The sequence below is a fragment of the Chrysemys picta genome, chromosome 1 (genome assembly GCF_011386835.1).
Source record: "Chrysemys picta bellii isolate R12L10 chromosome 1, ASM1138683v2, whole genome shotgun sequence".
Classification (NCBI taxonomy): domain Eukaryota; kingdom Metazoa; phylum Chordata; order Testudines; family Emydidae; genus Chrysemys; species Chrysemys picta.
Genome location: NC_088791.1, coordinates 310723453 through 310737412, shown reverse-complemented (window position 1 = coordinate 310737412; position 13960 = coordinate 310723453). Strand labels below are relative to the sequence as shown.

At 39.8% G+C, this 13960-nt stretch overlaps 1 protein-coding gene across 8 annotated transcripts in view; it reads left to right on the top strand.

The window, feature by feature from the left end:
• CDK8 (cyclin dependent kinase 8) overlaps positions 1 to 11100 on the top strand; it is a 159073-nt gene extending 147973 nt beyond the window's left edge. For 6 of the 8 annotated variants that reach the window (XM_065581432.1, XM_065581430.1, XM_065581433.1 and 3 more), the window contains 4 exons: positions 2752 to 2849; positions 4609 to 4687; positions 4804 to 4962; positions 9822 to 11100. In XM_065581432.1, the coding sequence (XP_065437504.1) occupies positions 2752 to 2849; positions 4609 to 4687; positions 4804 to 4962; positions 9822 to 9947 (462 nt within the window). In that variant the 3' untranslated portion in view covers positions 9948 to 11100. The remainder of the gene's footprint in view (positions 1 to 2751; positions 2850 to 4608; positions 4688 to 4803; positions 4963 to 9821) is intronic. The other 2 variants (XM_065581431.1, XM_065581429.1) reach the window with 1 other exon arrangement.
• Positions 11101 to 13960: the final 2860 nt, after the last annotated feature.

The window sequence follows — 13960 nt, the reverse complement described above, 5'->3', positions numbered from 1 at the left end:
CTGCTCAAACAATTTCACTTTTGTTTCTACTGCCTGTCCCTCCCTTCTCACATTTATCTCCAGACTTCTTCTCCTTGTCCAGATCTATTCTGCCCCCAACAATCTTCTATTCATTGAACTTTCTGAAACTTTGCACTTTTAGCGAGAGGTAAGGAATTGACTGTATGTACACAAATTTGCAGAGGGACAATAGGGTTGAGGTCTGTTATTTCTCACGTCTATATATTAATTTAAAGCATTTTTGCTGTTAACAAGCATGTTATCTCTGGAGACACAAATCCACAGTTTGAGAACTGCAAAACTAAGCATCTCGGGTGGTATCTTCTAGACTGAGTACTGAGTCCCATTGGGTAGATAGAAAGATTAACCTAAATAATCTATACAGAAGCCCATGGAACCCCATAAGATTGGGCCCCTAATCCATGAACTATTGGAACTAATTTACAAAAACTTTTTCTTAAACATTACATGACTATATTGTCTCATACTACAGAATTTGAATTTATAATCCCTATTCCATGATGAGATATCTTTGAGCTATAATGTTTCTTAATTAAAACTATCTTTAGATAGGTTTTTCCTCAAAAGCATTTTATCAAAAAAATCCGATTTAAATAAAAAAAATCTGTTTTTATTTTTTAAATCATGAATTTTTATCCACCCTGCTCAGCAGTGTGTCCTCCATGCTGCCTGACAGCAATTCGAAAATAGCACTGACAAAATTAATGGATGCCAGCAGAGAAATACAGGGAGTTTGTTAATTTGACCCACCCCCAAATTTCCTGCATTTTCCAATAGGCATCCACCTACTGAAAAATCATCCTGCTGAAGAGGCATCCACAACAAGAAAAATCATATAGCATGGATCTTTGTGGTGGAACAGTGCACCATGGGATATCTACCCAGAATACTGAGCAAATAGTGCAGAGCTGTGTGGATATAATGAATAACAGATAGAGGCACCTTAGGCTGACATGACAAAGTGGTGGGGATGCACTTCATTTTGATGTAGTTAAATTGTTGCACTCACAGTGAACAAACTAATGCAATGTAACATCTCTGTTTCAACAGGGCCCTAATGTGTTCACTTCCGAATTTGATATGGGCTGAGGATGCCATAGTGATGAATGCAGTATTAATGCCCAGACAGCTTCTGCAACATTACTGTGTTCCTCTCATAAAATCAAGCTGGTTGAGTTTAAGAGCAGTACCATACTTGGATATTTTAAGGGTTAGATCAATTATTCCAGCTTAGATTGAATTTACACCTAAAGAGTTTCTGTATCTCTTCCTATACATTTGAGATTATGTAACAGTCATCTTTAAGATCAGTTTCTGCCTGCTGGCTAATCATTCCCACAGAGCACATAACTTTTTCACTGTGATTAGGACAGTCTTGTTTTTCCCCTCCCCTCAATATATACTGTTTAGGATTTTGTACTGCTACCCATTATGTAAGTATCTGAATGCCTTCTACGTAAAATAGATTGACAATAGCAAAATCCGTAGAGGACTTCTTGGAGACACTTGCTCTACTATCTTTTCTGGTTATAGAAAGCTCTGCTTGGGTTAGTGCTGTTTTGACTGCGGGGAAAGGGAAAGAGAAGGAGAGAAGTGGGTTAGTTTTTAAAGTTATTCTGGTTATGATGGAAAAACTATATAAAAGGGGAAGGTTTTGTAGTATTTCCTGAAAGTGGTCAGGTTAAATTTCTCTGATTTCCTCTGGAAATATTCTTATACTTTGCTTTGTCTTGGTGCTCTCATGCTTTGTGATCTGCATTGTCCCAGAGGAGCATCACTTTCTTGGCGGCATTGGATGAAATATGAAATATGGTCTGTAATGCAGCTGATACCCGATCTGTTAGTTAGTATGAAGATTAAGACAGTGACCTTCAACTGGCTATGGAAGTGGACTCACACCCAGGGGAGGGACTAGAGCACAGGCTTGATGTGCTCATGGAGGAGGCAGACAGTGCATTTTGTACCTGCTGGAGCCTTTCCATTGATTTCACTTATGGTTTGAGATCAATAAATAAAGTAAGATCTAAGATTTTGCTCATCTCCCTCCTCTGAATGCCATTCAGACATTTAAAATACAGTGAGCCTACTATCCTCATAATTAGTACATGCACATTGGATCCCACTGTTTGTGAGTTACTTGGGCAGGGGGCGTTTCCTATCCCATCTAGACATGCATTACATTATGATTGCCACTTTCTGTGGTGGGTATTCAATGGTGCTATATAAATAGTACTAATAATGGGGCTGTAGTAAATGTGGGGTCTTGGTCAGAATATTGGTTTTCTATAAATCAAATGAAAATTCCTGAAAGATAATTTCTTCCAAGTAAATGTGCATGTCAGTGTGACATAAAAACTCAGTTAATGTGTGTGAATCAATTTTAAAATAAAGCTTCTTCACAAAGAAAGGACAGACCAGCAAAACTACAGTATATTGATTTATTGGGGCAGGGGGAAGTTTCGAGGATTTTGTTGGTAGAGCACTTATGGCAAAGCTAATTATTTGAGTGAGTTTTAAGTTTTATAGGTAGAAACAAGTGGTTATTCAATAACAAATTCAATTAATATTTAAAACATGAGGGGAAAATATGGTTCATATTTGCCATTAGTGATTGGGGGTCTAGAAATTACATCATATGGGTGGCAGTTTGTCATGTCAGAATACAGTGGGACAAAGGCTTTCAGTAATAGTTTTCATAATTTCTGAACTTTTTTTTAAAACTCTGCTTAGCTTCAGAAATTGCTTACTATGGACCCAATAAAGAGAATTACCTCAGAACAGGCTATGCAGGATCCTTATTTCTTAGAAGATCCACTTCCCACATCTGAGTAAGTGGTCAGTTTATTAATCCATTAGCATATTCATATATTTTTTAATGTATGCTCTGTTTACTTCTTACTATAAATACATACCTGTGTGTGAATAATGAATTAAATACTTACTGTCTGACAAGCAAAGAAAAAGGTATACTAACTAAAATGCCATTTGAGGTTTTTAAAATTAAGTAGCATTTCTATTAATCTCTTGCTTTATGAAACTTTGATCCTGTTTGTCACAGCACTAATCCTGTTATTCACTGACAGGTTGATTATGCATGCTACAGATCTTTGTGGACAACTGCTAAGTGCCTGCAGGTCCAGTTCTCTGTTCTAGAATGCTGATGACATTTACTAATTAGTTTACATTTTTCCATCTTACCCTTTGTTGTAAATTCAGGGGATGGGGGGGAGGGAAATAGTACAGGCTCTCTGTACTTTCATACTTCACAGCCTAAATCCATTTTCCGTAGACACACTTTCTTTTCAACTGCACAGGGAGATTCTAAACATAAGAAAGCTTACAGACAAAAAGTGTGAACAGTCTATGATAAAGCATCCTAAGATGGCCTGCCAGTGCTTGAGTGGCCTTGTTTTAGAAAGGCCAGTTCACATGCTGCATATCATTCCTTTTTTTCATTATTAAGGGAAGAATTTATAAAATGTGTTATGTATATTTATAACAGTTAATTAAAATGAAATTAATTCAACTCAGCTTAGTGAAATATTTATAGCAGTTCCTGACCTCTCTTTATATTCTAGTGCTGTCATGCAAGTGGTTTGGTTTTGCAGAATCTGCTCTTAGGTCAACCTTACATTGACAGCATTTTAATACAAAATTAATAGCATGTTCGCAGGTACAGAGGCTAGTTATAAATAAAGGTATATCCATATGATTACGAGTGGAGAAATCTTAGCTTGGGTTAGCAGTAACAAATTCATTCATGTATGTCCATAAGTCTAAGGTGAGAGACCACATACCTCCAAAAGCTTCCAGGTCTTGTCACAGTTAATGTTTTTTTATTTGGTAATGGAGTTTTTAACCATCTGGACCATAATTATTGATGCCCTTTATTTAGTTCAACATTTTATGAATTTCTGTATAACTGGATGAAGAGACCTACATGGTGCACTTATAGAGGAATTCAGAGTAGCAGCCGTGTTAGTCTGTATCCGCAAAAAGAAGAACAGGAGTACTTGTGGCACCTTAGAGACTAACAAATTTATTAGAGCATAAGCTTTCGTGGACTACAGCCCACTTCTTCGGATGCATATAGAATGGAACATATGTTCCATTCTATATGCATCCGAAGAAGTGGGCTGTAGTCCACGAAAGCTTATGTTCCATTCTATATGCATCCGAAGAAGTGGGCTGTAGTCCACGAAAGTTTATGCTCTAATAAATTTGTTAGTCTCTAAGGTGCCACAAGTACTCCTGTTCTTCTTTTTATAGAGGAATTGACTCTGGTATCTAACAGGACTCTTCCATTTCTCCACCTCCAGTCTGGTCACCATATTACCCATAAACACTGACAGATTGGTGGGAGTTGGGAGGAGAAGAATAGAAATGACCAAAAGGTTAAAACAAATACATGTGAATACCTAGGCTAAGTAAATGATGTTATTAAGAAGGGGTAAACTACTTGACAGATATATTAGGCTGTGGCTCAGGAAATTTGAAACTAGACTGGACAAAATATTAGATCTTCATCTACGACTAACCTCTCTGATTCTAGGCAGATATACCAAGACTGCTAACTTGTTTTTGCAGTGTTTTTGCAGGTTGTCAGATCCCTTACCCAAAACGAGAATTTTTAACAGAAGAAGAACCCGATGATAAAGGAGACAAAGTAAGTATTAAAATACAGTGTCGTCTTGTCTCATTGAGTTTTACCTCAGTATTTCACATTTGCTGCTCTTGTACTGCTTCTGAGTTGAAATTTTTCTTTGTGTTTAACCAATTGAGAAGAACCAGCAGCAGCAGCAGGGCAATAACCATACTAATGGAACTGGTCATCCAGGGAACCAAGACAACAGTCATACACAGGGACCCCCATTGAAAAAAGTGAGAGTTGTTCCTCCTACCACTACCTCAGGTGGACTTATTATGACCTCAGACTATCAGGTATCTCAACTTCAATTTTCCATATATTCTATATTTGGCTCTTGTGTATTGTAACTTAGAAGAAACTACTTATAGTGCAACTCTACTCTAAAAATGATTTTGTATAATGGCATGGTGGGGTTCCGTATTTATTGTATCTCAGCTTCTTTCAGATCAAGTGCGCTCAGTTTAAAAAAAATAAGATTTTTTTTTTCTAGCTATCAATCCTGCAACTTTAACTTCTGAGGCGAGTCAAGTTAGGAGTGGCAAGGAAACAATAACTTGTGATTAATAACTAAATAATAATAATAATAATATTTATTATTTATTAGTATTACCTTAATACCTAGAAGCCCTAGTCACGGAGCAGGACCCCATTGTGATAGGCACGGTGCAAACACAGAACAAAAGGATGGCCCCTGGTTCAGAGAGCCAATTATAAAACTAGAGACAACAGATGGATACAGACAGATCAGGGAATATAAGAAAATAATGAGACAATATTGGTTAGCATGATATAGGGAGTGGTCTCTGGACAAGAGCGTCCTAACTCTTGTCAAGTTGGAAAAGAAGAGTTTCAAGGAGGGTTTGAAGGATAGTATGGGGCAGCATGGGAGGAAGTATGAAGGTGCTTGTTTGAAAATTTAACAAGCAGGCTAGGGAGGCAGGAGCTGACATTTCAGTAGTGAACAACAGATGATAGCTAGGGTGGGATGGGCAGTGAAGAGCCTTGAAAGTAAAGAAAAGCAGTTTGTTTTGTGATAGAGAAGAGGGAGCCAGTGGAGGGATGCTAAGCGGGGTGGGATGAGGTGGTCAAAGTGACAGGCTAGGAAAATAATTTGAAGCAGCATTCTGGATACGACTTGGGCAAAGTTGCATTTGCTGGGGAAAAGGACATTGCAGTAGTTGAGATGCGAGATGAGAGCCTGGAAGTGAGTTTTAGCTGTGTGGATGGATTAAAAAAAGGCCATACTTTAGAGAAGTGATGCAGAAAAATTGGCTAGATTTAGACATAGGTGAGGACCTAGAGAGAGGTCATAGTCAAAGCTGATGCCTTGATTATGGGTCTGAGTCATAGGCAGGATGGATGGTGGTGTTGTCCTCAGTGATTGACAAATGAGGTAATAGGCAGGGCTTGTGGGGGAAGATTAAGAGCTCTGTTTTAGCCATGTTGAGCTGAGCTGAAGTCCAGCAATAGACAGATTTTGATTTGGACAAAAGTAGACCTTTCTGAAGTAGAGAGGTAGATCTGTGAGTCATCAGTGTAAAGATGGTGGTTGGATTTGTATTTGTGGATGAGATTACCCAGAGATAAGACATAGAGGGAGAAGAGAAAGGGACCAAGGTGAGAGTCTTTGGAGTAGTGGAACAGCTACAGAAAGTTGGAGTGAAGATGTAGAGGATTTTCCAAAGGACATGCTGAAGGAGCAATTAGAGAAGTAGGAGAGGACAGAGTCATGGATGCCAAGTGAGGACAAGATTTCAAGAAGAAGAGCATGCTCAACAGTGTCACAGGTGGCTGACCAGGATGGAGTACTGATTTTGAGTTTTGCCTAGAGAATAGGTCATTAGAGACTTCGAGAGTCTAGTTTCAGTGGACTGCAAGAGGCAGAAGCTGGATTGGAAGGGGTTTAAGATGGAATAGGTGCAGAGGAACTCCAGACAGTGACTGTAGACAGGGAAAGGGAGATGGGTGGTTAGGTGGAGAGGCCAGTAGGGTCAATGGTGGGTTTTTCAAAATGAGGGACTAAAGCATGTTTATATTGTGAAAGATATAACAACACTTTCCTCAAGTGAGAAGTTAGATCCTCTGTCTCTATAAGATAGCTGCTGTCAGTTTGCTTGCCATACCCCCTGTGTACTACTTCATAAAACAAGAATGAAAGTCCAATAACTTTGAAATAATTGACTTTTAAAACTGGTTCTTGGGATCATTGACTAGATGCACTCAGGTAGCCCAGTGGGTATGGCCCTGATCCTCATAAAGCCTATAGTTTTTCCCCTGGCTCTGCACACATAAAGGTATAAGAACCTAAAAACATAAAGGCAGGTCATTTTGCAGGAGCTGAATGTCATGAGCTCCATAGCCAAATGACCCCAAATTTTCTTCACTAACTCTACCCCAGGACTTCAGCTAGTGTATCGATTTTCAGGTCCATTTCACTATGCATGTGGGTTTTAAAGCACTTTGAATAATCCGTTCTAAACAGAAAGCTCTGTTCAACCTTAACCACTGTGCAGCAAGGGCTGTCTCAGAATGTAACTGTAATAGTCTCTCCCTCAGTGGAGTGTGCATTCACAAAATATTTTCCAACACGAGGGTTGATCCCTCTTAAACCTGCAGGCAGCTAAGTCAGTTGCTGTCCAGAGTTTGTTTTGGCATCATTTCTGCTAACTCCTTTCTGCCTGAGCCTCTGAAGAAGGCAGATGCAGCAGAACCTCTTGTCTCTCTCCCATGCTGACTGACATAGCTAAGGAAAAGAGGTGTAGGGCTTGTGTGTTGGGGCAGAGGATCTCCACTTGCTTGCACTATTCAGATGCTATTCACCCCACTTCACAGTGGCAGCTGACCTGAGAGCATGAGAATCAGAGCAAACCCAAGCTACCTCTCCTGTGAGCATGGATTGAAGTCTACAAGCTGGGAAATCAGGGGGCTCTGAATCACCCTCCGTGTACGCAGGGATTGCTTAGGGAGTCCACCCGTCACCTTCATCTAGGTTGAGGAAAGCTGTGCTCCTGCCTCAGCTTTCTCACTCCACTAACATCCCTCCCAGGCTTACTGCCTGTTTTTCAACAAGGGCCATATAGGGCTATTTTTGCATGGAGTAGCGGTAACTGCCCCTTCACCGTCTCAGCAGCTCTTGCAAGTGCTTTGGCTCCTCCTGATTGCTCATCTTTTTGCCATGCCTTTGAAAGGCATCATGTTTGACTTTAAGAAATTCAGTCTATTTTCCCCAGACTTTTAAGAAGGCAAGGATGATATTGCACTCATGAGTTTACATATAGTAAATAAGGCAGATGGAAGGAACTCACATGAGCATGACAGCACTGAGGCCAAAGCAATTAAATGCCACCTACTGATTGGGGCACATCTCTCTGAATCTCCCCCTAAGATTCTTCAACCCAAGGCGGAAGGAGAAAAATTTAAAATACACCATTGTTTTGACCAAACACCTGTCCCTTGATTCTCTCATACTGTTACATCTGAGTCCTCTGAGGGAAATAACCATCCCTTGAGGAGCTTTACTAAGACATCCCCTCAGTAGCTAGATCCTTTGTTTAATCTCTCTGAAGCAAGCTGGCCTATTAATTCTCCCCCTACACAACCTTTTCTGTCATGCATAAAAGCAATTAGGTAAGGATTTTTACAGGTATATAGATTTCCATGTCCCTTGGTTTCAGAGGTTTCAACTTGCACATTTAATGTGACAACACTGAAATGAATTGGAGCAGTCCTGTCCCCGGAGGATGTAACAAGCTTTTGTCTTTTGAGGAGCGGGTTAGTGGTGTTTGGAGGTAGAACAGGCTGGTTGTTTGGGATTTTAACTTTTGTTTTTAAAAGTCACTTGTTGCTCTACATGATGTGACTGCACTGAGTCATCTTGTAATTGGCCACATGAAATAAATAAGCAACACTTTTCAGTAGTTAGGTTGTGGAAGCCTATTAAGTATATTACAAATAAAACATTAATGGCTAATTTTAAACTTCAATTTTTTTTTCAGTTTCCTGCATACTTGAGGCACGTTTTACCAAAAAGTACACCCAGAGATTTTTGCACTATTAAACATACCCTTTATTTATTATACAGAACTGGATCATATGATGGCTGATCTGTTACTCTGACACTTCTCATTAAGTGTGTAGTGTCTCTCAAGAGTGAAGGTAAATGTCATAACAGCTCAGCCATCATGTGAGCTGTGATGTACAGCAATGCTAATTTATTCCTGCTGGCTGGAAGTACTGTTATAACTATTTCTTTTCCCCTCCACATCACACACCTAGAGAGTGATTCAGTCCCTTAAATGCATGTGTGGAGAGTATCCACCTACCTTGCTTTATAAAGGTCATCCCTTTATTTTTATTTCCCCAATATGTAGCCATCTCAACACATTTATTGAATCTAACTTAACTTCTGATCTAAATGAAGACTCATGAAGAGGAAAGTTTAAGTGTTTAAGCTAAAGAAATAAATCCCACATCAATTACAGCTTTTTAAACTATAACAATTAAACAAATATGTCTTTATTTTTTTTATTTTTTTTTTGTATCCCACATTTGGTCCTGGCCAGGTTATACGGATACAAGATTTTGGCTTCTTAGTCCCTGGCCCAAAGAGCTCACAATCTCTTCTTGACTGTCTAGAAAATGTCTACCTTATAGTGAATGCTCCAATAAACCAAAATTAATCTCATATGCATAGGTCTCCCAGAGAAATTTCCTTGAATTATCATTGATATTAAATACACAACAAACCTTCCAAATATGTGCTCTTGGAGGGGGAAGAAAACCCCAACGGAGAGCACCTAGGATATTTTTGGCTGGAAGTTTTTTTTAACACACTGATGTACCACAGTGGTAAGCATAAGATGTCTCGATAGTTGAAGTGGCATTGGTGACATGACAGATATGAATTCAGAATGGGTAACAAACAGCATTACTTGTTACTAGCTCTCAATCAAATATTCCTGGTGCTCATATGCTTAGTTACGGTAATCAAAATAAGTAGAACGCTGTAAATACAAGTGATATACTGTGCTGTAGTACCTGTTAATTATTGCCCCACACAGCACAGAGACCTCAAAAAATTAATGGGTACTGTATTTGTATTATAAATGCATCCACTGTAGGAATCAATTCTCTTCTCCTTCATGGTTTCCAGCGTTCCAATCCCCATGCTGCGTATCCCAACCCTGGACCAAGCACATCGCAGCCACAGAGCAGCATGGGATATTCAACTACCTCCCAGCAGCCTCCACAGTACTCACATCAGACACACCGGTACTGAGCTGCACCTGAATAACGTCAATGCACTGTTGCTAATGCTGTAGGACTGGTCATGCAGCTGTCTGCCTGGAACCTGGCTTGGGCCACAAGAATGTACTGTACAACCACACCTTCAAAATGTCTGATAGCCAAGTTCCACCACTTTTCACAGAATGGAGTAGTGGCTCCCAAATTGTACCTGTTTTGGGGTTAGACTTGAAAAGAAAGTGCTAGCACAGTTTGTGTTGTGGATATGCTACTTCCATAGTTTACTTGACATGGTTCAGACTGACCAATGCATTTTTTTCAGTGACAGTCTGTAGCAGTTGAAGCTGTGAAATGTGCTAGGGGCAAGCATTTTTTTATTGTATGTGGTGAATTCTCTTGATGTAACAACATTATCTGACCAATAGTACACAAAATCCTTTAACTGGTACTTGAAGCATACAGTATATGTTAACATGGCAAAAAAGCAAAATAACCATGACTCTAATTGAGATAATTTTGATATACATTTATTTTTAGTGACTTTTGTGCGTTGGTTCATTTTCCACATTGATCAATGTTTTATGACCAACAAAATTGCTACAATAAGATTTTTTAAGAAAATGAAAACATTTGCATTTTTCCAGCAGATTACAAGCCTCCCAAAGATTAATTTCCAACATATAGATTTGTTTTTGTTTTTAAATCTATGACTTGACTGGTATTAAAGCTGCTATTCGATAGTAAAATAAGTATGTTGTCATTGATATAAACATGTTTGGTTCAGCAAACAAACTGAAATGATTGTCATAGACAGTGTTTTATTTTTCCTATTAGTGTTGCTGATTTGTGAGCATGCTTTGGGATTAAAAAAGCATGAATGATATTTCCTTAAAAGGTGCGGCATCCATTCAGATATTTCGTCATGATTTTTGAGAGATGGATTGGTGTAGTGGATTTTAAATTTTGTTCAGTTAATTATTTTTAAAATATTTTCGCACGTTATTAGGGATGCCCTTATTACAGCAAAGGATGAGGTGTTAGGAGAGCCTTAGAATTTGAGGAAAAACTATAACATACAATGTACTGTATCAAACTATTTTACATGAATGACGCAAGTATTCTGAATAAAAAACTGAACATTGTTAAAAACAAGGTGTTATGTAATAAATTTATTTTTCATAAATCTGCATATGAACTTTGCTTGTATTCCTTTTTATCAACAGACATGAAATACATTAATGCACTAACATCCATATAGGCACTGTCTGAATAATCAGTTCAGTTTCTTAATTCAACAGTAATTTCTATTGCAAGTAGGGAGGTTCCTCTTAACTGCTGCATGTCATCTATAAGTACTACAAGAACTACTATAACCCTCTTACTGATTACCCTTTTATAACAGTGTGCAGATAATCAGCTATGCTGTACTGAGTTACAAAATATTAATTATATTTTATAGATGATGCAACTGGTCCTACACAGAATCTAGAGATACTAGTATCTATAAAACCACATCTAAGGTTTTCCTTAATCATTTGTCATGTTGGTATCTAATCTCACAATGCTATTTCATGAGGCCAGCATCCCCCTCTTTTTCTACGGGTTAAAGCGTTCAATATTATTACAATGTGATGATGCCATTACATTACATGAAGGCTTATTCATTGAGATGCCTATGGTAGGGCAGAGGAAAGTTTAAACCACAGGTAAGGTGAGGAATGGACCAAGTATCAAATTGGAATAAAGGATATGAGTAAACAAGACAAAATGGATGTGTTCAAAATATGTAATGTGTTTATATGTTAATGTTGATTTTTCAGTAAGTCTTGGTTTTCTGGGGAAGTTCAGAAGACTGGAAGAAAGCTAATGTTGTGCCAATATTTAGAAACGGTAAACAGAATGACCCAGGTAATTATAGGTCTGACAGTCTGACTTTGATCCTGAACAAGATAAGGGAGTGGTTGATATGTGACTTGATTAATTAAAAAATTAATGTAAGGTAATGTAATTTATGCCAGTCAACATGAATTTAGGGAAATAGATCCTGTCAAACTAACATAATATCTTTTTTTTTTTTTACATGAGATTACAAGTTTGATTGACGAAGGTAATAGTGTTGATATAATATACTTAGACTTCTGTAAGGTGTTTGACTTGGTACCTTGACATTTTGATTAAAAAACTAAAATGATGTAAAATCAATATGGCACACATCAAATGGATTAAAAGCTGGCTAACTGATAGATCTCAAAATGTAGCTGTAATGAGGAATCATTGAAAGGGTGTGGTTTCTAGTGGGGTCCTGCAGGGATTTGTTCTTGGCCTTATGCTATTCAACATTTTGTCAATGACCTGAAAGAGAATATTTTCAGATGACAGAAAAATTGGGTGAATGGTTAAAAAAAAAAAAAAAAAAAAACGAGATCACTTAAGCTGGGTGCAAGCAAACAATGTGTTTTAATATGTCTAAGTTTAAATGTACACAGTTGGAATAAAGAAAGTAGGCCATGCTTAGAGGATGGGGAACTCTACCTTGAAAAACAGTGACTCTGAAAAAGATTTGGGGGTCATGATGGCTAATCAGCCGAACAGGAGGTCTCAGTGCCAAGCTGTGGCCAAAAGGGCTAATACAATCCTTGGATGCATAAACAGGTTATTATAAAATAGGATTAGAGAAGTTATTTTGACATTGTTGCGACCGCTGCTGGAATACTGTGTCTAGTTCTGGTGTCCATCATTTAAGAAGCATGTTGATAAATTGGAGAAGGTTCAGAGAAGAGCTACAACAATGATTAAAGAATTAGAAACCATACTTTCTTCTTCAAGTGCTTGCTCATGTCTGTTCCATATTAGGTGTGTGTGCTCACCACATGCACATGCATCAGTGGTGGAAGTTTTTCCCTTAGCAGTATTCGTAGGGGACCAGCTCAGATCAGCTCATGGCATGGTATAAGGGGTGCTGCCAGCTCCTCCCCCCACCCTCAGTTCCTTCTTTCCACCAGTGATGGTGCTGGAACTTCTGCTGCTTCAGCTAGCTTTCGCTTAATTCAGTGTGACTCTCAAACGTTTTTTTGTAAAATAGTTGTATATAGTTTAGTATTTACCCTTAGTATTAGTTCTAGTTAGTTGGTCCCAGATGGGACACAGCCTAGGGATGGGGCATGCCCCAATCCCCAGGCTTTAAACCATGTGATCATTGTAAGCGGCCCATGCCCATCAGCGACCCACACGTTAGCTGCTTAAGGTATGTAGGAGAAGGATACATAAGCGACAAGTGTCCCATCTGTAAGTTGTTCAAACCCAGAACAAAAAAGGAGAGACATCCATCTCAGGGCACTCCTGATGGAGTCGGCACTGACCCTGGCACCGGAGCAGAGGTCCAACTCAGCCCCGAGCACAGCAGTGTTGGTACAGAGCGCCCCACCGGTGCAGTCTACGAGCTGGCACTGATCCCCAGCCCTGGCCAAGAAGTCCGCAATGGGAACATCTCCCACTTCCCGTAGGGAAAGGAAGGGCCCAGAGGAGAGCCAAGACCTGTGCTGGGCAGCTCAACACCTCCGTCAGGGAGTGGGGCCCCAGCTCGTGTCGAGCAGTTAAGCCCCTCCTGTACTATGCCTGCCACACCGGACAGTGATGAAGGCCTCTGTCAATTCGAAGTCCCATCGATGCCCAAACCCTGCAGGCAGTGTAGGAGATCCTGATGCTACCGGTGCTGCCCACGCTGGCTCCGGTGATACCCAAGCTCAGGGGTTAACCCATCTTGGGACCATTCCGAATGTCCCCACCTCAGCACTGCCTCTCCCCAGTGTGGGGGACATCCCGTCAGCGCTCGGCCGCATGGAGCTGTCATGCCTCGGACTTTGGGAGGCAAGCTCAGAGAAGCCCTCATTGGTCTCCGGACCCTGGGCACTAACAGCGGGATTTGAGGCGCGGCTCGCCGGTAACCTAGCACAGGCCTGCGGAGGCACACGCCCCCCAGCATGAGCATCGAGACCGACCCATTGGGTCTCCAATGTCTCGGCACTGGTCCTGCGACCGATCGGCGGA